Raw genomic sequence first — 22,262 nt, 5'->3', positions numbered from 1 at the left:
ACAGCACAGCACCAGCCGGCAAATATGGCCGTCACTTTATATTGACACCCACAATGCAATATCATTACAATAACAAATGTATGGCCATTCCACCTAAAAAGGCATATTCTATGTATTTGAGTCGTCACTTCAAAAATGTGAAGGTTTGATAAAACCTAGGCAGACACGACCCTTTTCATCTCTAAATATACTGGTGAGACATGAAAAGTAACCATGGCGTTAATGTTTGGACAACCACTTTAAGGATAAAAAGCAGACGCCAGTGTTTCTTTTTTTTTCGCAGAAAAGTGAAAATGAACTTATAATATAATGAACAATGTGTCAAGGGGTCATCCATAGTCCAGGGTTCTGGCACGTGTCCTAGTCTCTGTAACTAGGCTGTTCGAGATGCTTGATTCGTTTAAGATTTATTATGTTATTAAAGTCATTTTTATTAGAATGGATTTACTTTAAATCAGATTAGAATTTGCAACCATTGAACAAGGATACGTGTTGGGGTGATATACAATATCGACTTTTATTATCGATGAACAGGGCAGTTTCTCCATATCTGTGAGTTTGTGTACATAGACAGTTTACACAATAAAACTGCTTCAGCAAACAGGATGCAGTGCATGAACAGCAAGTCACTTAAATTATTTCTGAGATTGGAAGGGAAAACAAAATTATGAGAAGCGGCAACATTCCCAAAAAAAAAAAGAAAATCCACAATGTTAGTGCACCGAGCTGGAGTGGCTGGGGGAGGTGTTCAGAATTCAAATCCCCTGCATGGCACAAAAGGTCTGAGTGATCTGGGCCAATCACAAGGTCCTTCCTCTAGCAGCAAACCAATAAACGACGTGGTAGATTTTTAAAACCCCGGAAGCTCACGTTCCTTAAAGCCTTTCAATATCAGCACAATCGAATCGAAGTTATTGAGCTATTACTTTTACACATTTTTACAGGACAGTTTGCCCTTTGGGAAAACAATAGTCTCTTGATCCATAAACGGTTGGCTGAACGACTGAAATGGCAAAAGGTAAACAAAATAACGTTACTGTATTGTTTAGTTAACCCGACTATGTCGCCAGTAGGTTTATCGATATAACGCCCCAGGGCGGATTTATTGATGAACACAACGCTTGGTTTACACGTTTTTTACTCTTATTTTCTTTCTTTTGATGCATGTGTGCAGTCCCTTCAAAGTTATGAGATGGGTTGGATTCGTTTTGACAATAAAAAGCCCAGTTCCTTGTGGATGCTTCATTGTATTGCAGACAAAAGTGCACAGCGGTATAATATAGAATGGCGAGGTTTCTCTCTGAAAAGTTGGATAATCTTGTTTCACTTTTTTGTCAAGGGAAGCAGAAAACTCTGGCCGTCGAGCCATGCAAAAACAAAGCTGAAAGAGAAGCCAAAGAAAACAAACATGAGACGAAAATGGTAAGATTGAAGAAACGACCTTTCCGCTACAACGCGAATAAAAACAACAACCTATAGCGTTTTAACGAATGATCGAATTGAACTGGTTTGTGATGAGCCATATATTTTGACCGTTTTCGATTTTTTTTATTGTTTAAATTTGTTCATTTATAGACTTGTCCAGAACAATCAACCCCGCACAGTTTTGCAAGTCCGCTTTCCCCCCATCGCAAGAGTCCCCTTTTTCCCATTAATGAAGAAAATTCGTCGACCTGGAAGGTCAGTGACACAAGCAAGCACGGCGACGGTAAGTTAGTCAAACTAAGATTTGCTATACTGAAGCTGCTCGTTTGATTGTTTACATTCCCTTTCTACATTTGCTCACAAATTGCGAGTAGGCTACGTATTTGCAGTTCTCAGTGCACATGTTGTAGCTACTTCTTTATCATGAACTACTTGGTAGGTCCGGTCCTCCGAGCTAACAAGCAGAAGAAAATAATGTGGAAGCAGATGGTCCACGCTAGTCAGGATCTCATGACCACCTCATGTGTAGTATGAAGAGCTCATTGAATTTTTTGCAGGGCTCCTATTTTCAGGGTAATTGTCCACATAGCGATGTGATCATCAGAGATCAGTTTTTTTTGTCTTCTGATTCTGTTGGTAGAATCTATCATGAATATCACCTTGGAATGGATGATAAGCTGATCTGATATCTGACGTGTGTATCCAACTATTTGAAATGGCTTTCGTGGTTTCCTTTTTTCTCAGTGAGACTCACAGTAGAGTTGCCTTCTAATCAAGAGAATAATGGTGCACGGATCTCCTCTTTACCCAAAGAGAAGACTGTCACACTCCGTGAAGAAGGAGGAACCTCTGGTGTGTCACTATCAAACAAACCTGAACTTGGGACCCATGTTAAAGTCAAAGTGAACAAGCCAACCCAGAAAAAGTATGTGTTTTAATCACTTTTTAGGAGTAGAACACTTATCAAGCTATCATTTTTATATACAAAGATACATCTACTTAACTCCAGTGAGAAGCACGTTTTTTATTATTAGTGATATTTTTGTTATGGTTCTAGATTCAAATTTCATTCCAAATGAAGTTCTTGAGGAGTCTTGTGATGTCACATACTTGCGGCAGTTATTGCATGTAAAATGTTTGGGATGAAACTAACTTGAGCTTACTTATACTGATATTTATGCTCAATCTGAATTGGAGGAGTAAACAACAAAATAAAAGTTTCTTCTATGGTTGGTTTTAAGGAAAACAAGTTGACTCATGCATTCTTCATTTTGTTCATTTGCAGAGCAGAAAGTAAAAATCCCCAGCACAGCCGGAAGGTCACAGATTATTATCCCATTAGACGGAGTTCCAGAAAAAGTAAAGCTGAATTGAAGGTGAGTGACCATGATTGAAATCTCATGCTGCATGAGATTCTTTAGGAGACTATAAACAGTGTTCTCAAATTTTGTCAACAGTCTGAAGAGCAGCGACACATTGATGACCTAATCACAAACAATGTGGAAGATGGACTCCAGGTTAGTCAATAAGAATAGCTTTTAATGTCTTGTGTAAAACTGGTATTTTATTAAACTTGATGGACAATGGTATTTTCTTTGTAAACAGGTTAAAAATATTGAAGGAAAAGGAAGAGGTGTTTTTGCAGACAGAGACTTCCGTAAAGGCCAGTTTATTGTTGAGTATCATGGAGATTTACTTCAAATTGCTGATGCCAAGAAAAGAGAGGCGGAGTATGCTCAAGACCCTACAAAAGGCTGCTACATGTACTACTTTCATCACCTCAACAAAAATTACTGGTGAGTCTTGACCAAAGATGGTACTGCTTGTGTCAATACTCAGTACACATATTCAGAGCTTAGGCATAACTTTTATGCATTGTGCATTCACTGTGCTTTCCATGTATGTAAAGTAATTGCTCCATGTTTTACTAATGGGGCAGAATAATACTGTATGTCACAGAGTTTGCCATTGTTCTGCCCATTTCTAATAATACTCATGCATTCTCTCTTGTATTTAGAGATTTTTAGCTAAACATGTTCTTTCTCTTAGACCGTTTTACTTCTATAATAAGATGGAAATTTTAAATTGGTTTTCCCCAAAACAGCATGCAATGCAGCATGCATTTCATAAATGAGCATCTTATATGTGTAAATGGGGTTCCTAGGGGGTACAACTTCACCCCGGCATACACTATTTTTAGGCATCAGGAAGAACCAGCTTTAGAACTAGCTAGCTCCTGGAAGATCAGCTTATGGTCGTGTCCTCTTCTAGAGAGACTGGACTGTGCTGGGTAGGTGAGGCTGGGTATGGTGATTTGTACTGCACACTTTAGATTTGCATCATTTAAGGCACCTGGGCAGTCTTGCATGTTCCCGCTATCTGCCACATGAGAATGGTAATCAGGAAGTGACAATTTACCTCACCTGATCTCCACTGGAAACACGACTGGGTCTAGTTTATAGATCCATATGGTTAATGTTTAGAACAAGCCTGTTTAAAATAAATAAATAAATTCTCTCGTAGTGTGGATGCTACTAAAGAAACTGATCGACTGGGTCGACTGATCAACCACAGCAAAAATGGGAACTGCCAGACCAAACTACACAACTTGAATGGAGTACCTCATCTTATTTTTGTAGCATCCAGAGACATTAAAGCAGAAGAAGAGCTTCTTTATGACTATGGAGACCGTAGTAAAGAAGCCATTGCTGCTCACCCTTGGCTCAAGCAGTGACACCTCTGTTCCATCACATCATCCTGCTTCAAGTGGGATATAAATCTGAAGGAGAAACTAGGTTTAGTCATGTAAGATTAGTGTTTGCACTGTTTTTCATTATAAAATTCATTCTAATGTAAACCATCCTTAATCTTGGATGCTTCCACTGTTTTGTTCTATTGACTGTGTCCTTTTTCCCTTGAGTGCCAGGTGGACCAGTTACTAGTTTAAGAACTACAGGTACAGTTGGGTTTATTAACAAAATGTGCAAGTACAAGGCATAGAATGAATAATATAATGGGTAAAAAAAAAAGTCTTGTTTTTGGGTAAATGCTGCAATGAATGGAGATGCTGTGAATGCTTACGATTTTATATTTGGCCAGTGTAAATGGCAGTTTTGTGCAGATGGTGTTAATGGAGAGGGACCTTTTTTTTTTTTTTTTTTTTTTTTTTTTTTGGCAGTGTTTAGTGACGTTTTGTTTAAAATGGAATCTAAAGTATTATAGGGTGAAATGTGACTCATTGAAGAGTACTGTTTTCATGAATTTTGGCTTTTATTCAATATAATGCCATGTGATGTAAAAATCTCTACTGCATTTTATATAAATATGAATTTGGTAAAATTTATTCTGTGTATTATTTCAAGAAGTGACCATCTCCTTTTTGAATGGACATTTCTTGCAGAACAATAAAGTGTACCTTTTGTTTATTTCTTGAGCTCTATGGCAGTAGTGCTTGAAGTGTTAAAGAAACCTAAACTGGGCTGAGTCTGCAACTTTGTTTATAAAAATCGTCATATTTCAGTTAATGCCTTTAGGCCTTTGGATTCGGGTTGTCACTCAGCCCTTAAACTTATCATGAGTCTTGTATTATTCCCCATTGTACACTGCGTGCTAAGGATGGGACTCCATTGAGAACTTTACTTTTAATGTAACAGTGATAATACCTTATTCGATGATGACCTTATACTTCTGCTCCACATAAAAATATTCTGTGGTAAAGCGCCTTTATACTGAAAACAAATTGATTTTTTTCCCCCCCAACTGTATCTATATTAGGGTGTGTAGAACTTCAGTGATTTGAGGGGAAAAAAATTCAATTCTAGACCATGTGTGTGTGGAAAATAAGGCCAGAAATCCTTCTACAGGTTAATTCTCTACTGATGCCTTGGTAGTTTTAGAAAATTCTTTTCCAGTCTTATACAATACGTATATTAGTTCCCATATTCAAGAGAAGACAAGGTGGTAATATAATTAGGTTATATAATTCAAGCACAGTATTTCAGGTGTCATATTTGGCCCATTCTATTCTAATATACTGTCGAGGCCACAAGTGTTTCCTTGTTTTGGTTTTTTACTCAACAGATGTGCATAAGTTTCCTAATTTCTCCAACCAAGAACTAACTCCACACAGTTTCAGGCAGAAAGCTTTGTCTGCTAATACATCTAACAAAATAAGAGTCTTTGCATTTATAGATTTGTAATCATGTTTTCATGTGATGGGTATGTAAAAGAACAAATATGAATACTAATTTATAACATTTCATCATTCTTTCCGATCACTCTCATTATACCTTGATAATACCCTGTATACTGCTATACCTGACCTCTAACCTAGATGAAGCACTATTTAAATCCTGTTCATTTGAAGTAAAACTCATAACATGGCTTCCTGATTTGTGATATTTGCTTAACTGTTGAGCTACAATAGTTTAACTGTTATCGAATCAGACATTTCAATCAAATAACCTTGGAGTACATTGAGTGAGATCCTCATCTACAATGTAGCTGAGCCAATAAATCAGGGATTGAGATTTAAAGTTTTGTTTTCTAGTTTCACTATGTGAAGTCACATATGATAATGTATTATGAACATTAGCTCACCTGCAAATTCAATACCTAATTTTTCCCCATATCTTCCAAAATAAACAAAGATAATCTTCACAGTTTTGTCAGAGTTAACATAACAATAACGCAATGTATTATATGAAAAATATAAAGAGAGACGATTGTTTATTCCTTTAAAAAGCCAAGGAAGGATTCTGAATATAAACAGGCTTTAAGTTCAGTTTTTGCAGAGCATCCTAGGAAGATGTTGGCTGTCTTCTATTTTCTTTTAAAAAAGAACCGGAGAGAGACAGAGAGAGAGAGAGAGAGAGACAGAGAGAGAGAGAGAGAGAGATTTTATCTAGTTCTTTTTATGTTCATACAGGCTTGCTGATGTGGTTTTAGAACACAGTATGACAAAGTGTTTGTAAAAACGATCTGAAATTCTGAAAATGAAAACTAGTATGTGAATGCTGGGGGTAGCCACTTAGACAAATTTATCAGCTATACGGTAAAATATATCTGTAGCTAATCTTAATATGAATCTGTAGGCCCAGTCCTGTTCTTTTTTATATAGCAACAGAGAAAGTAGAATCACAGAGAGTTTGTATTATGCATGCAGATATGTTTCACTATGTACAGTAAGGAACTGTTGCTAGTTGTGTTTCAGTGCAGATGTCACTACCACTGGGGCCCTGCCATGCTAAACTCTTGCTTTTTTGCAGTACACATCCTCTTGGCCAGTGTTTAACGCTGCTCATGGGGACCCACTGCCCTGGCAGTTTCGATTATTCGCTGCCTCAGCACATCTGATGCAGCTCATGGAGGTCTTGTTAATCAGTTCATAAGCTGGAGCAGGGATAGCTGGGCATGGCAGTGGGTCCCCAAGAATAGGATTTAGCCACACTGTAGCATGAGATGCAACAATTTAGTAACATACAAAAATTCCAGTACAGGCAACATGCATTGCAATACCAATAACAAAGCCACAGCCATCTGTACAGCAGCAGAAATACTGGTCCTACTAATGACACTACTTGTGCCACCAAAAACGTATATTTGCGCACTATTTAAAGCAGTTCTCAAATTGAGTCCCCACAGCCTAGCCAGTGTATGACAGTCCATGACAAAATGTAACTTTTTAACAAGCCAATAAAGAACTTACAGTTTCTGAATAGTGGTCTTTTCCTCTTTTTGTTCTTCTTTGTTATCCTCTGTGGTCACAGAAAGTGGGGGGTCAGAGGAGGGAGGGGTCTCTAGATCTACTTCAACCATGTTTGGCTCTGGCTGAGGCAGAACACCACTACACAAAGAACAAAGGCAACCAAAATGAAAAGATGCCAGTTGAGGGCAGAAAAAGGCCTATTATGTGATCTTTCTGTAGCTGTATACAAAACACATTTGCAATTGGCCAATTACAATCCAAGTGAACTGGATTGAATCCATCTGCAGTGCTACAGTATGTACAGTGTACATAAACTGTATTATCTTGTTGATTTGGCCACAAAATCTTATTTACAACAAAACTACTGCGTTTTCTCACCAAACAGCTTGGAGTAACATAAATTGTTCTAGCGCACTGAGAACTGTGTAGTAAAGGTTAGATTTTGTTTTTTGTCTCTCATTGTTTTAACAAAGGGGACATATTATTTGATATTTTCATTGAATCACTGTGTGTATCCAGATGAGAAACTCTACAACTGAGAAACCCCTTCGTCAACTTGTAGCAGCTGTATGCATTTGAATTTTTACAAGCCAGCAAACTTGGGGTCTTTTCCAGCTGTTCAGTAGAATGACTGTGGTATACCTTTTGTAAAGCTGTAGCTCTTCTTGGGCCAGCAGTAACTGTCCTTTGAGCTGGTTCCTCTCCTGTAAGACTTCTTTTAACTCCTGCATGGTGAAGCGTGGTCGGTTGGGGTCCTTCAAATCTATCACCAGTTTGTCAGGGCCAATTATCTGCTACAACAAAAGGTTAAAATTTTACTCTTTGTAAACAGCTACACTTCATTCATTTTGAAGGTACAGCTGTAAAACAGTCACAAGCACATTAGACTTAATATCTCCACATTTATTGTATAATATGAGTGACTCTGTAAGATTTCGCTTTTTTCCCTCAAGTTCTAACTACCAGTGGGCCCACGTGATCTTCTAAAGACGTTCTTCCCTCGCAGAATTCGTATGTGGTGGAGTTCAGTAGTTAATTCTCTGAATATATCGACTTAAGTCAATGACGCCATCAAAGCGATGAATGGTGTTCATAAAACAAGACTCACGTTATCATTTTCACCTGAACCTCCTGCAACCACTCTGTCCAGCTCCCCTTTCCAGTTGTCCCGTTCCATCCTGAGCTCCTCCAGCGACAGGTTATACTTGCTGACCATTATTTCGAACATTTCCAGCACACGAACAATTTTGAATTGTAATTCTGACACCTCTTGACCGCCTCTGTTAATTTTTAGCAAATCTTTACCAATCACGTATGAAATGTCATAAACATCTTCAACCGTAAGTTCCAGCGGGTCTTTCTCGAAAGCAAGAACGGGTGAACCATCTTGTAAATCTCCCATTTCCTCGTAGCTGACTAGCTGAAGTATCCGAAGCGCGATATAACCAAGTGATCTCCTAAATGTGGTGTATTAAGATATTTAGTTAGTCTGTCAAGTGCGTTCACTTTGCTGATAACTTTGCTTCCTTGTACCAAATTACGTGTTGCTTACTTGGCGACTATGTTGACTGATGTGTGAACCAGCCAATGGAAATCCCTCCAGCTGCATCCAATCGGCATCAAGTTGCCATAGCGACGGCTCAAGCCAGGCAGACAGACGCATACCGTGGGCACCTTATCTGTCTGAACGCAAGGAACAGAGGGGGGGACCCGACAACCTACTTGTACCGAATTTTGACTGCAGGGCGGATTCCACTCACGATTACAGTTGTTACAGTTGTGTACAGCTGTTGTGTGTATTTTCATTCACAGTAAACACCAGAACAGGACATAAAGCCAAAGAGTCTCACAGTGATATCTTAAATAAACGTAACGTACTTTGAATTTAAGCAGTCCTCAGCCGACTGAATGCCTTTGAGTCATAACTTTGAGTCATAAAGTCCACACTTCATTCATTGTTATGAGGAAAAAAAGTTTAAGAAACATTAAAATAAAGAAATTTAAACAACAATAAATACAGGACTACATATATATATATATATATATATATATATATATATATAAACCAAATAGCATAAAATAAAACCAATAAGTACTTCTTATTATAAGTTCTCCCCAAACCAGCACAATACAGCAAATATAACACTACTATCCTGCATGCATTGTCTAAATAGTTTTTAATCTTATCATACAGATTTTAAATGCACATAGCTCTTTACCAGCAATGGCATTCCCTCAGCTGCTCTCTGCCTCCCCAGCCGCCCACCGTGCCATAGATGCCAGTGAGGTTCCTGCTTATGATTTGTATTTAAGTTTGCAGAAGCAGCACTTTCGCTGGGGGTTGCATCCCACATCTGACACCAGTTTAGAATCGGTGAGGAAGAAGATATGGAAAATCGTCTGCTTTAAGCAAATGCTCCTTTAATGTACACAGCAGCAATGAAGAACTGTTACTCAGTTCCCATACAGTTAAGTATGGGAGCAGGCAAGTCACCAGTAGTCACGCAACTGTAGCCCACGGGAGATACACAGATCCACAGCTTCCCCACAGACCAGCACAATATAGCACATATAACATTGCTGCGTCTCTTAAACTGAACATCACCAACTAACTAACAGTGCTCCCATGCTCCTCTGTGCATCGCCACTCTGCATCACACATCTGTGGCCAAACAAGCCAGTAGCAGGACACTACAATATATACTTGTGGAGCCCCCTGCTTAAATGATCCGTGGGTTATATATTTTACTCTAAAAAAACAAGTGAGAGCATAGAAATAAATAATTAAATAAATAAAAGAATACAATGCAAAAACAAATACAGGAAGAAGTGGAAAGAGCAACATGAAAGGTCAGAGGAGAATGGGCAGACTTGTTCAAGATGATAGGCAACAGTAACTCAAATAACCACTTGTTACAACCAAGGAATGTTTTCAACACCTTGTTGAAAGTATTCCACAGAGAATTAAAGCAATTCTGAAGGCAAAAGGGGGTCCAATCCTTCCCTAGCAAGGCGTACCTAATAAAGTGGCCAGTGAGTGTAGCTTACAAAAAAGAGACTGCCCATATTGCCTAAATTGCACAGAAATAAAAAATAAATTGCATAAAATTTGGGCAGTCCCTATCAGTTTACAAAACGATACAATATGAAAAGCTTCCCTATTTGGCAAGTTTATCAGCGCACCACAGTGTACTTTTTGGGCTTTGTAAAGTTATATTATATGCTATCCAGTTGTCCTAAATCCATCCATCCATCTATCCATTTTCCAAGCCGCTTCTTCGTCAGGGTCGCGGGGGGGGTGCCTATCCCAGCAGTCATCGGGCGGAAGGCAGGATACACCCTGGACAGGTCAGTTGTCCTAAATGTTATTTATAATAACAGTATAATACTAATAGCAGCAAAAGGAATTACGTTGCAGGCCTAATGTACATACACCATGTATCATACACTGAGGTCATGAGAGCTCCAAAAAGACTTGTAAGGACTTAGCTGAAAAGTGTTAAATGAAAAATGAAAGCTAAGCTTCTGAGAGTCAGGCATAATTATTCTGCTTATTAAATACCTTGCTTATGTTCTCCCACTTCATCTCAGTAAAGAAATACTGATAAATTCACTGATTTTCACACCAAACTTTAATGTGATATTTTATATATATATACATACACACACACACACACACACACTCATCAGCCACTTTTTTAGGTACACCTTGCTAGTAAAAGGTTGGACCCCCTTTTGCCTTCAGAACTGCCTTACTTTTGCCTCAGAACTACTCAGATCTGGCACCAACAACCACGCCACGTTCAAAGTCACATAAATCATCTTTCTTCCCCATTCTGATGCTCGGTTTGCATTTCAGCAAGTTGTCTTGACCACTTCTACATGCCTAAATGCAGTGAGTTGCGGCCATGTGATTGGCTGATTAGCTATTTGTGTTAACAAGCAATTGAACAGTGTACCTAATAAAGTGGCTGATGATAGTGTGTATACAGTATATATATATATATATATATATATATATATATATATATATATATATATACTCAATATGTAATGACTTACAACAGTGCGACAGTAACGACAGTACAAGAGTTTTTAAAAGGCCCATATGATGGAAAACAACATATCCTTTGCTTTTTTGAAATGACAAAGTTTGATTCAGTATGTAAACATTCTTAACATTTTAAAATTGATCATTCTGTTTCTATACAGTCCAAACTAAGCTGCAAAAAAAGCCCTTTTGAATTTGTTTCTATAATGTCACAAAACCCAACAGCTTTATATATATATATATATATATATATATACAGTTTAGTTCACACTTAAGGAGGATTGTTTCAGCCTGGACTGCTTTTTGAAGGCACAACACATGGCAGCCAGACAGAACACTGTCGCTGTCCAAAGAAAAACAAATTAAAGCAAAGGGCAAAAACATTTGATACTGATAATGTAAGTTAATGTAAAGATATTTTATTTGATACACTTTTGGAGCAGTTCATCCATTCATTATGAATCATGAAATTGTATGTCTTTTGGTACAAAACCCAAATAAAACCCACACAAACATCTAAAGTCAGACTGCAACTGTTTCACCTCCAGCCATAATTTCAGCTAAGTTTCTTCAATATTTAGATTTCTTCTTTTATATTTTGAGACAGTAAAGTGTAGATCTAATGACCATATTTTTTCTAAATAAATAGCTGTGATAAAATCTTGTGTCTTGCAGGCAATTTTGCATGACTAGTATGTTCTCATATTTTTTATTTATTTTTTGCTCTGTACTTCAGCACAATTTTGGCCATTATCTGTTAGTCACATGTACGTTGAGCAAACAAATGCAGTTAAAAACATGAATTCTTAATTGTGAACCCTGAAGTGGCCATTTGTAGCCTATCACTGCAATCAGAGGAGTTTTTGTGAGAAACATTGTATAAAACATGTTCACATGTATTTGTAAGTCACCAAGTAAGCTTGTTCTGGAGTATGTTGTCTTGTTCCTCCAATAACACGTTCCCGGTTTGTGACTTTTTGTGATCTTGTCAAAGAAAAGCAAATCTAAACCTGGAGAGGAAGAGGAGAGAAAACAGGGGCTCAATGTACAAAACTTTCAAGGGTCTTATATTGTCAAGATAACGTGAGGTGCTGATGTGTGAATGTCTGAGTCTTCAAATTTCTGTCTTGGAAACTTCTAGTATGTTCGCATGTTTTCTTCTAGTATGTTCTGTGTCTTCATTTATTTTGTCTTAATACTAGGTGAAAAGGATTTATATACATTTATATACAGGGTTAGCTGAACTGTCATTTATCTATACTTTGCATTTAATACTGTACATCGTTATATTTTCAGTTTGTTAAATAACACCACTCAATTTTTCAGTACACTAACATTTTATAAGCAGTGCTAGTAACTGTAAATGGTTATTGCATGACAGCTATAGAAACATCAAAAACAATACCACTGAAATGAGCCGACTGATTGGCTGCAGTGTGGGGTCGTCATTTATCAAACCTGCTGCTACCATCGGCATAACAGCAGTAAACAGCCTGTTCCAAAAAAAAAAGAAAGAAGACTCAAGCTTCTATATGATTATATTTTAAGGTGCAGTCATAAGTTCAGTGCAATAAGTCCAATTCAATATCATGCTCTTAAGTCCAATATGGCCCAACTAACAAAGGTTTCAGAACAACTCAGAAGAGATGCTAATAAAGCTCATAAAGACTGGGGACTCCATGAGCCCAATATCACATCCCTCAGAGTTCATTAATAGAGCACTGTAGCATCCTCAAATAAGCAACAAAGAATCCTAAAGGGACATATAAAGAACTACTGGCATCTTAGTGTTTGTGAACACTTTTCCAAAATTTGGTAGAAAGCTGAGATGTTACTCTAGCATAAATTATACATTCCAAGTGCACACACACACACACACACACACACACACACACACACACACACACACACACACACACACACACTCACACACACACACACACACAAAGCCTCTTTTCCTTCTGGGTCGCAGCGGGGAGCTGGAGCCTATCCGAGCAGTCGTTGGGTGGAAGGCAGGAAAAACCCTGGACAGGTCACCAGTCAATCACAGGGCAGACACATCGACATATACATTCACACACACACACACACACACACACACACACACACACACACACACACACACACACACACACACACACACACACACACAAGCTTCTAAGCTGCTTCCATTCCTTTCTGTTTGGGGTTTGAATGTTCTCCTCATGTGGGTTTCCTCAAAGACATGCAGTCAGCCCAATTTGACATGCTAAATGGACCCTATGTGTGTGTGTGTGTGTGTGTGTGTGTGTGTGTGTGTGTGTGTGTGTGTGTGTGTGTGTGTGTGTGTGCGTGTGGGTGTTTTTGATGACATTGCTCTACAATGGACTGGCAGCCTGTCCAGGGTGTTTCCTGCCGTCCGCCCAATGACAGCTGTGGTAGGCTCCAATGTCTTACATGACCCTAAAGGACAAGCAAAAATGTGTATATGTGTGTGTGTATGTTTGGTGATATATTGTTTAGCCATTCAAGCAGAAATCCAGTCAATTCCAAAAGATTCATAACCTTTCTCACAAATGTACATGAGGTTTTGTTCTGTGTTAATTTAATGTGCACATTCCTTTTATCTTTACTTACAGTTTCTTGATGCCTGATTCAGGTTGATTGTTGGAGGAGGGCTGTAATGCAGGTAAGAGCACAGGTACCAGAGGACTCAGCTGGTCCTCCAATTCTTCTTCACTTTAAAGGAACAAAAATATATATTTATGCACACATGAGCATGAAGCTCAGAACAGCCTTATGACATTTCCCTATATGTGATTTTTTGGTATCTTTGTGTTATGTAATGTTACATTTCTCTTGACATTTGTCACTTATATGTGATTGATGTACCTTTTATAATATGCCAGCTCCTCTTGTAGCAGAAATACTTGTGCTTTGAGCTCATTTTTCTCTTGCAATACATCTTGCAAGTCCTGCAGGGTAAATTGAGGTATGTTGTGATCCAATGCACTATTATCTTCTTCCTGGTCGTCTTCACACAGTGCCTCCTGGTGCCCAAAGAAAACGTCATGAAAGCATCAATGCATGAATGAAAACAGAAATAAATGTCATGTATAAATTATATTATATATATAAATTATATTTTTCCATCATTACACAAATATGTGCAAAGTATGCAAGTAGCTTCCCTAAAATGGTTATTCATTTTAAAAGTTGCATTTAATACCCATCAGTATGTTTTGATTTGCAGCAAACTATTAGGTAATCAGTCTCTGTGCTGAACACATAACAGAGTGTAAATTGACCATTCTACTGAATTAGCTCAGCCTGCAGTCCCATAAACAAAACAAAAAAAAAAACAAAAACATTGTGTTCAGACCTTAGATATTAGTTGTAAAACCCTATCCAAACCCTATCCCCTATATTTCAACTTATGAAAATCCTTCATACATTAAATAATACATAACAATATTTATTTATTAGTTACTTCAGTAAGTTTAGAGTTAATTTTAAAATAATATATTAAAGAAAAAACGTTTCATGTCCCTACTAAAACTGAGTCTTAGTTTTCTAAAGGACTCCACCAGTTGCCGAGCGGGAGGAGGTACAGAAGCATAAAGTCCAGAACCAGCCAATTCTGAGACAGTTTCATCCCCCAGGCTGAACAGCCAGTAGTGCTGGTGTATCGGTCTGTAGGCCTGTCACTGCACCTCTCAGTCATCATCTCCATGGACAATGACCACCTCATCAACATCTCATCAGACTCACTCTGATCCTCTGCACCTTCAGTCTAGCAAATCTGTAGTTACACATATAGATTGACATCTGTACATCTTCTATCTATATCCTGTACAGTCTGGAAGATTTCTATATCAGTATTCTATCCCTGTGAACCTGCATGTCGTTTATTATCTACCTCAGACTAACTGCACATACAGAATGTGTACAACAGCACATTTTATCATTTTATTTCATAAGTTATTACTGTACAACTGTACATTGGAATAGTTCAATACTAGTGTATATTGTGTATATGTGTATATTCAGAGTCCGTCTATATATATAATTTTTTTTCTATTCTATTCTATGCACCTAAGATTTTCACTCACTTTCCACCTGTGTAAATGTGATGTGACAATAAACGTGATTTGATTTGATTGGATTAGACCATAGGCACCTTATTTTATCCACATGTCTACATTTTAGATGGGGAAGTGATACTGCATGGCCCTCGTGGCAACAGCGTGAGTAGTTAAAGTCTATTGTTTTGAAGTATGTGTCCCAAGGTCTGAAAATCAGGGTGTAACACTAAGAATTGCTAAAACACATCTTTTCTGCAACTACATAAACTTTGTTTTAATAAAAATGTTGGAAACTATTGTTTTTACAGAAGTACTACTAGTTGTACGATATGGAACATCTACTGTCTCTACTGTAGCCATGTTTACAATATATTAAACTAAAATTACTTAATAAAAAACATATATGTTGTATATATAACAAAATGAACAAAGCCTACTTAAATATAGGGAGCTGATTTCTTCCTGCAGTTCTCAGTTGAAGAACCACTGCTTAGGTCACTGTTTGACATGTATCAAGCAACCAGTGAGCCAGATCTACGAAATCTTTGCTGTTTCAGAAACACGATTATGTTTAATATGTAATTAGTTTCTTCACTTTGCCCACCTAAACCTTTGCCATGGGGGATGTTCAGCAGAAATCAAGCAATATAACAATAATATAAACGTTAATACAAAGTAACAGGCCAAAAAGCACTCATGTAAGATTACCCATAGTGAAGGTGTCACCTCACTGCCACCCTCAGTAGCACAAATATGATGATCTTCTTTGCTTCCCTTTTCTGTATGGGTCCTGACCAGCGCAAGGCTCTTTGGAGGATCAAAATGTTCAGCTAGAGAATCCCATTCTGTTTCACACTCTGCCCAAACAGTTTTCTCTATATCCCCTGGAGTAGACCTGGGCTAGATTGGGGACAAAGCAACATTTGACATTCCTGCCTTTTCCGTTATTGTGATTGTTTTTATTTAACTGTTTATGTTTTATGTTTTTACCACTATTCATTTTCTATTCTTACAGGTAAACAAACCATGAATCAATAGGCGTTTTATTTATTACCGGCTGCATATGTGATGTCTTGGATAGCTGTCTTGGAGATGAGCAATCCACCAACTCTGTGGCTACATTTAGGACATCTGCCTGGTGTTCTTCATTCAGATAGGCCAGTTGCATCTTCACTGACCCTAGATCCTGCTGCCTAGCCTGAGACAAAGCCTCCAAATTGGCCCTCTGCTGGATGAGTGCTTTACCCTGGGCTTCAAGTATGGAGATCCAGTGTTTCAGATCCTGGTTGATTTTCATTAATCTGTGCTGCTCCACATGAAGCTAAAAGATAATAGAACAGTGTATGGATAAATAGTTAAACAGCAGCAAAATTTCACAAATGAAGTTAGTCTATGGGCCATTTTCCCAAGACATAGATTAAGCCTAATCTTAAATGATACTGAAAAATGGACAAAATGATTGCAGAGAACTTTAGAGGTTCTCTTTCTGAGCTACTATGGAGAAAGTATTGCTGCTGACAGTTCTACACATGTGTCTCAGTAGGAATACTGATCTAAAATGAGGTCTAAGTGCCATGTCATCCATCCATCCATCCATCCATTTTCTAAGCTGCTTCTCCTTCAGAGTCGCGGGGGGCTATGTCATTCAGTGATGTCATAAATTGATCCCTGAACAGCAGTTACTATGAAAAGTTTGATAAATATGGAGCAGTTAATGAAAGTGACTAGCATTATGTCAATTAACAGCATTATGGAAATACACCACTACCAGTTACCAACTTCCATTCTTTGTCAGTAACATTAGCATGTATTTGAGCTCTTCTAATGATTAAATTACATGTTTCATTGATTTAATAATGGGAATGAAATACATTAATAAATTCATACTTTAGCCCTCTAACCAAATAAGCACAATCTACACTGGTTGGATTTGATTTACTGTACCCAAGAATAGCCTACGTATTACAAGTAGCTTACATATTACATGACATTGTGTTAACGTCATTCTTTTTTTGTTTATACATTCATATAAATATACTTTAAAAGATCTCTTAAAAATACGTCTTGTTCCTTTAAATACTTTTTTAGTCATTTTAGTCTTTTTTTAGTAATTAATTTAATTTAAACTGCCATTTCATAGGACAAAATGACTTTGAAATTTTGAAAATTTGTGAAAACAAGTATTTGTTTAGGTACTAGTTGTGTTCAAATGTAGAATTTTGAATTTCAACGATTAAATTAAATAGTGTTTTGATGTTTCTTGACCTTAGTATAGTGAGGAATGTTTTATTTCATGATGCATGTTAGGCTGTGCATATAGGATAAAGTATGACAGTATGACCTCACTGTTTCAATGTCATTATTTTTCAGTGTAATTTCACGGTCTTTGGCCTTTATCTCATCTTGCTGCTGGTCAACCCTCTCCTTCAGCTTTTTCGTTAGCTGATGTTCACTTTCTCTTGTCCCTGTCCAAAGATATTAAAGCATGAGTCACTTAACTTGCAAACTTCAACAACAAAACAAAATTCATTTTTGTACATTGAAAAAATTGTTTCACAAATGACAAAAACCAGAGCTGCTAGAAAATCAAGCTTCACTTACTGAGCATGCTTACAAACATTCAGGTATGGTTCTGTATAGACATAGCAGCCTACTAGTGTCATCTATAATATAGCACACTGTAATGTTTTATCAGTACCCACATATGACAGCCTTTTAAGTGTTTGTGTGTGTGAAAGACAGGAAAGATAGTGTTCCATGATTGCAACTAAATATACAGTATGCTCTCAAACACTCCTAACATTATTTATGCCATGCTCTAAAATAGCACCTCATTACATTTCACTAGTCATAGCACACACAATATATTACAGTAATAAAACATATTTCATGTAAGACATATGATCTCAAAGTGGTATAGGCAGAAAAATTGTGACCCACAAAACAAATTGTCGGGATGTTATTTATATTAAAAAAATAATGTACAATTCATTTGGTTGTCTTCTGTACTTTTGTTCTTTATCCCTGCATTCCAACCATTTGGATCTAAAATGATGCAAAAACTTTACATTTCAGATTTAGAAGCTTGATGTTTAATTTTATTTTTAAAATAGCTTTTTAATTCAATCTTTGCCATTTTCATAGATGATTTCAAATAAGTACTCATAATTTCTTGCATTGCTGTTAAGCTTTAACACACACTTTGAGTTGCCACCAGTATGAAGGTGCTATATAAATAATATTCTTATTATTATTATTAGTAGTAGTAGTAGTAGTAGTGGTAGTAGTGGTAGCAGTATATTATTATTAATAATTATTTATTTCTTTTTTACTGTTGTTGTTGTCACTGCATGAAATGCACCAGTGATAGAACAGAGTCTGAGAACAATAATATCAAACTGGATAAACTCAGTAATTTACACAAAATGTATATTTTACCTTAGCACAAAAATTGTATGATGTGTATATCCCTTAGTCTGATACCTTCATTGTGCTGAAGTTTTTCCTCAGTGTTTTGCTGTTCTTTGAGAGACAGCCTTAATCTCAGTGACTTGTTCTGGACTTGGAGGTCAGCAATCTGTGACAATAAGTCCTGATTCTCTCTCCTCCATGTGTCTTCTACCTGTTCAAGCTCCTGAGACAGGCAGAAACAAGCACAGATATAAAGACAGTGGTGTTCACAAGCACCCTATTACCATGCAAGCAGTATTACTTCTTTTACATTAGACACAAACACGAGACGATGAGACTCCATGAATTTTGTGATTGAGGACAAAAAATATATATTTTGTATCTAAAATGTTTTACTACTATTTTATATTTGTATGCGCAAACAGAAAATACTCAGAGCTGCTTTTGGTACAATATACAAGACAACAAGTAAGCACAATAGCATTTACCTTTTACAGTAATGAAAGAATATCACTGTTTTATAAATATTGATATGATGCAGGGAGCAAGTGTATTATATTACTGTGAGGAGTACTCACTGATGCACACCCATCTATTGACATTGGTGAGCATTTAAAATGAGGAGAAAGAGAAAAATTGTAAAGAATTATGATCAAGTTACCAAAGTTCCAGAAAGAAAGACACACACAACTGCCACAGATTGCTGGGTTCCGTAGAACAAAGTGAAATTGTGTGTGTGTGTGTGTGTGTGTGTGTGTGTGTGTGTGTGTGTGTGTGTGTGTGTGTGTGTTTCAGTATCATAACTGCAGCACAACTGTACTCTTCTTTAATAAATATCCTATATCAAATATAATAATCAAATAAGGGTGGGCAAAGTATAAGGTAAAATATATCACAACATTAAAAGACAATTTCACAATGTATCATGTATATCATGACATTTTGACACACAGACACAATGTGTACTCTGAGTGCAAAGATTTTCACTCGTTCCACATACTGTACTGTGCTGGATCAAATTAAACAGGTTTCATTTTGCTCACTTTGTAATGAAGCATGTAGTAGGTCAGTGTTCATTAAATATGCACGATATCCACGACATCCTCAGAAAAGCAAATTGTTTATCGTGTTGACAAAATGTTATCATGATATTTCACACTCCAATATCAAATCTAAATGTTCCACTGAGATGGTATGGCCAAAGTATAATAGTGGGTTTTTTGTGCATGTGTGTTATATTTTGTAATTCATGCGTTGATTTGATAGACCCAAAAAGTCTAATCCATGTTTGTTATACAGTAAAAAATACTGTATCACTAAAACAACCGTCCCTTACAAGACATCTCTCTGTCTTCTTTTCTCAGTTTCAGCAGAAGGAATTAGCAGCGTGGACGTTGTGTAGTCAAGTCTTTACAGCATTCATTCACAAGTACATTAACAATTGCCAGTGTATCTGCCACACTTGAGCTGTTAACTTCTCAGAAGTTGCAGTCTGGAGTTTTTTGTCTGGAGTTATATTGGCTAGCGTGTTCGGGAGCATCGTGTGCTCACAGACATGTTTAAAGAAAACACTAATCAAGTCCTCCGTGAAAACTCTGGAAAAACACACCGAAAACATTCTCATCCATTCTGAAACGCTAGATCAGCAGCCATGCTGCTATTAATGGAAAGGCAGCACTACGTGCCGAGTTATTTTTAACCCAGCAGATTCTCAGCTGTGAACTCTAGCGCCTCCTACTGAGGGGAGCTATTTATTGCAGCCAGTCTTGCAATGTGGTGATTCAAGCCTCTTAGACATGCAACAAAACCTGTAACCCATATTTATTCCAAACCACAAAAGCAGTAAACGCAACCTTTTCACGCATTTTCTCTTTCTCCATGCGATCTCTCCGCTCGAGCCGCAATCTACGCAACTCCATTTCCAGGTCGTCGTTCTCCGCGCTTTCGCAATTCCGGCCGACCAGACCCTCCAATATTTCCAGTACCCTTACGACTTTAGGCATTAGGCGAGTTAATGACGCGCAGCCATGCTGGTCGACAATACGCTCGAATTCCTGGCCCAGCACGGCGGCGATATCATACACATCCAGGACGGTCAGCTCTGCGGCGCTCTTCTCCAGCACGCCTCCGAATGTATCCATTGAAAGGAGGTTTCGAGAAATGTCAACTCTCAATAAACTGCCAAGTTACTCGGCTACTAACGCGCTCTGTTCCACATAAATAACCATTTCACAAGTGTGGTTTAGCCACAGGGGCTAAAGACACTGGATATCTTTGGTCGAATCCAGTGCGCATGCCGAAAGGATGGTCCTGGTCGTGGTTGTGCTCGAACTGTGGCATCAACATTTTCAGTCTGTGCGAATCTATTTAAAGCAGCACTCTGACTGTCCATAAACAATCTACCAGCTTCATCATCAGCCTAAATTCTTGGAGGCAGAATGAGCGTTAAATATTTCCTTCTTGTGCTCCGAATAGTAACGGACCGCTATAAAGCCTAAATGTTATAATGTGATAGCTTCTTCTTCTTCTTCTCTCGGCTGCTCCCTTTAGGGGTCCCCACAGCGGATCATCTGCCTCCATCTGGCCTCCTCTACTTTTACACCAACCATCTCCATGTCCACCTTCACTACATCCATAAACCTTCTCTGAGGTCTACCTCTTCTCCTTCTACCCGGCAGCTCCATCTCCAACATTCTTTGCCCAATATATCCAATATCCAACAGCCTGTATGAAAACGTATTTAGCCGTACTACAGCCTCTATTCGCCTACATTAGCTTATCACGTCTGCTTTTCTATCAGTAGCAGTCACCACAATTATCTACCTTATTTCATCTGTAGTGAAAGTGCCGACTTAACCATTTGTGCGCCAGAAGAAAGGAGAAGACAATTGGGGGAGGGCCTTCAATATTTTTTTCATGGATGCAAAATCCAGGTCTCAACCTATTTAGATTTTTTTCAATGTTCAGAAAAGTATGATAATTTCTTTAAAACAATAAAACTACACCAAAGGAAACTTTCCCACCAACCCCTACACTCTAGGCTCTGGGCCCTGGCAGTGATGCCCCTGCAGGTACAAGATGTGGCAGAATGCCCAATAAAGTGTTCTGGCAGTGTTTCTGCATGTTAGGTCACCCCCTAAATGACTAAAGTCTTCCAAAGTATGTATGCTGACGTGCTGAGCATTAAACCACACAAACATAAAAAAGATGGTTCTTTGAGGTTTCTTTAAGGAAATAGCTCTCTATAAAACCATGAACACTCCACTTGCACAATTAGTTTCTTCAGATTGATGGAAAATGTGCTTTAGATGGTTTTTATATACTTTTAAAAATGTTTTATATAGTACAAGCTTGACATCATAGATATGCTTGTACTGTATAAAGAACCCTTTAATCATGTAAAGGGTTATTTGATTATTCAGGGTTCTATATAGAACCATTTTCTTCACTAAAGAACACAGACAGACAGACATATGTCCTTTTTTATTGATCTTTATTGGATGCTTCAATAGCAAAAGAGTACAGCACATGATAAATACAGAAATTACTACAAATGTTAACACACACTGGTGAAAAGACATCAGTGCATAAACATGAAGAACTG

General features: G+C 37.7%; 3 protein-coding genes across 8 annotated transcripts; 1 reads left to right on the top strand and 2 right to left on the bottom strand.

Annotated features, from left to right (window-relative positions):
• Positions 1–2: 2 nt before the first annotated feature.
• Positions 3–4,766, top strand: kmt5ab (lysine methyltransferase 5Ab). 3 transcript variants are annotated; one of them, XM_017716316.2, is made up of 8 exons: positions 3–1,018; positions 1,345–1,422; positions 1,576–1,708; positions 2,170–2,350; positions 2,711–2,801; positions 2,883–2,942; positions 3,031–3,221; positions 3,949–4,766. In XM_017716316.2, the coding sequence occupies exons 2-8, from the start codon at positions 1,420–1,422 to the stop codon at positions 4,157–4,159; spliced, it is 870 nt and encodes a 289-aa protein (XP_017571805.1). In that variant the 5' UTR covers positions 3–1,018; positions 1,345–1,419; the 3' UTR covers positions 4,160–4,766. The 3 variants fall into 3 exon arrangements, with proteins under 3 accessions (XP_017571805.1, XP_017571802.1, XP_017571801.1); XM_017716313.2 differs by having other exon boundaries at positions 1,340–1,422; XM_017716312.2 differs by having other exon boundaries at positions 3–1,422.
• Positions 4,767–5,389: 623 nt separating this feature from the next.
• rilpl2 (Rab interacting lysosomal protein-like 2) lies at positions 5,390–8,694 on the bottom strand. Of its 2 annotated transcripts, none has more exons than XM_017716324.2 (4): positions 8,241–8,694; positions 7,775–7,926; positions 7,133–7,270; positions 5,390–6,268 (listed from the first exon to the last, which is right to left on the bottom strand). In XM_017716324.2, the coding sequence occupies exons 1-4, from the start codon at positions 8,532–8,534 to the stop codon at positions 6,247–6,249; spliced, it is 606 nt and encodes a 201-aa protein (XP_017571813.1). In that variant the 5' UTR covers positions 8,535–8,694; the 3' UTR covers positions 5,390–6,246. The 2 variants fall into 2 exon arrangements, with proteins under 2 accessions (XP_017571813.1, XP_017571814.1); XM_017716325.2 differs by having other exon boundaries at positions 7,775–7,923.
• Positions 8,695–11,582: 2,888 nt separating this feature from the next.
• On the bottom strand, positions 11,583–21,493 carry LOC108438476 (RILP-like protein 1). Of its 3 annotated transcripts, none has more exons than XM_037531626.1 (10): positions 19,702–20,654; positions 19,237–19,250; positions 18,731–18,881; positions 17,594–17,712; positions 16,302–16,568; positions 15,956–16,147; positions 14,055–14,212; positions 13,800–13,901; positions 12,589–12,676; positions 11,583–12,193 (listed from the first exon to the last, which is right to left on the bottom strand). In XM_037531626.1, exons 1-10 carry the CDS (start codon positions 19,733–19,735, stop codon positions 12,188–12,190), a joined length of 1,131 nt encoding a protein of 376 aa, XP_037387523.1. In that variant the 5' UTR covers positions 19,736–20,654; the 3' UTR covers positions 11,583–12,187. The 3 variants fall into 3 exon arrangements, with proteins under 3 accessions (XP_037387523.1, XP_037387524.1, XP_017571794.1); XM_037531627.1 differs by having other exon boundaries at positions 19,995–20,654; XM_017716305.2 differs by lacking the exon at positions 19,237–19,250 and having other exon boundaries at positions 20,512–21,493.
• Positions 21,494–22,262: the final 769 nt, after the last annotated feature.

This window comes from Pygocentrus nattereri, chromosome 20 (genome assembly GCF_015220715.1).
Source record: "Pygocentrus nattereri isolate fPygNat1 chromosome 20, fPygNat1.pri, whole genome shotgun sequence".
NCBI classification, from domain to species: domain Eukaryota; kingdom Metazoa; phylum Chordata; class Actinopteri; order Characiformes; family Serrasalmidae; genus Pygocentrus; species Pygocentrus nattereri.
This window is presented reverse-complemented; position numbering and strand designations above follow the sequence as displayed.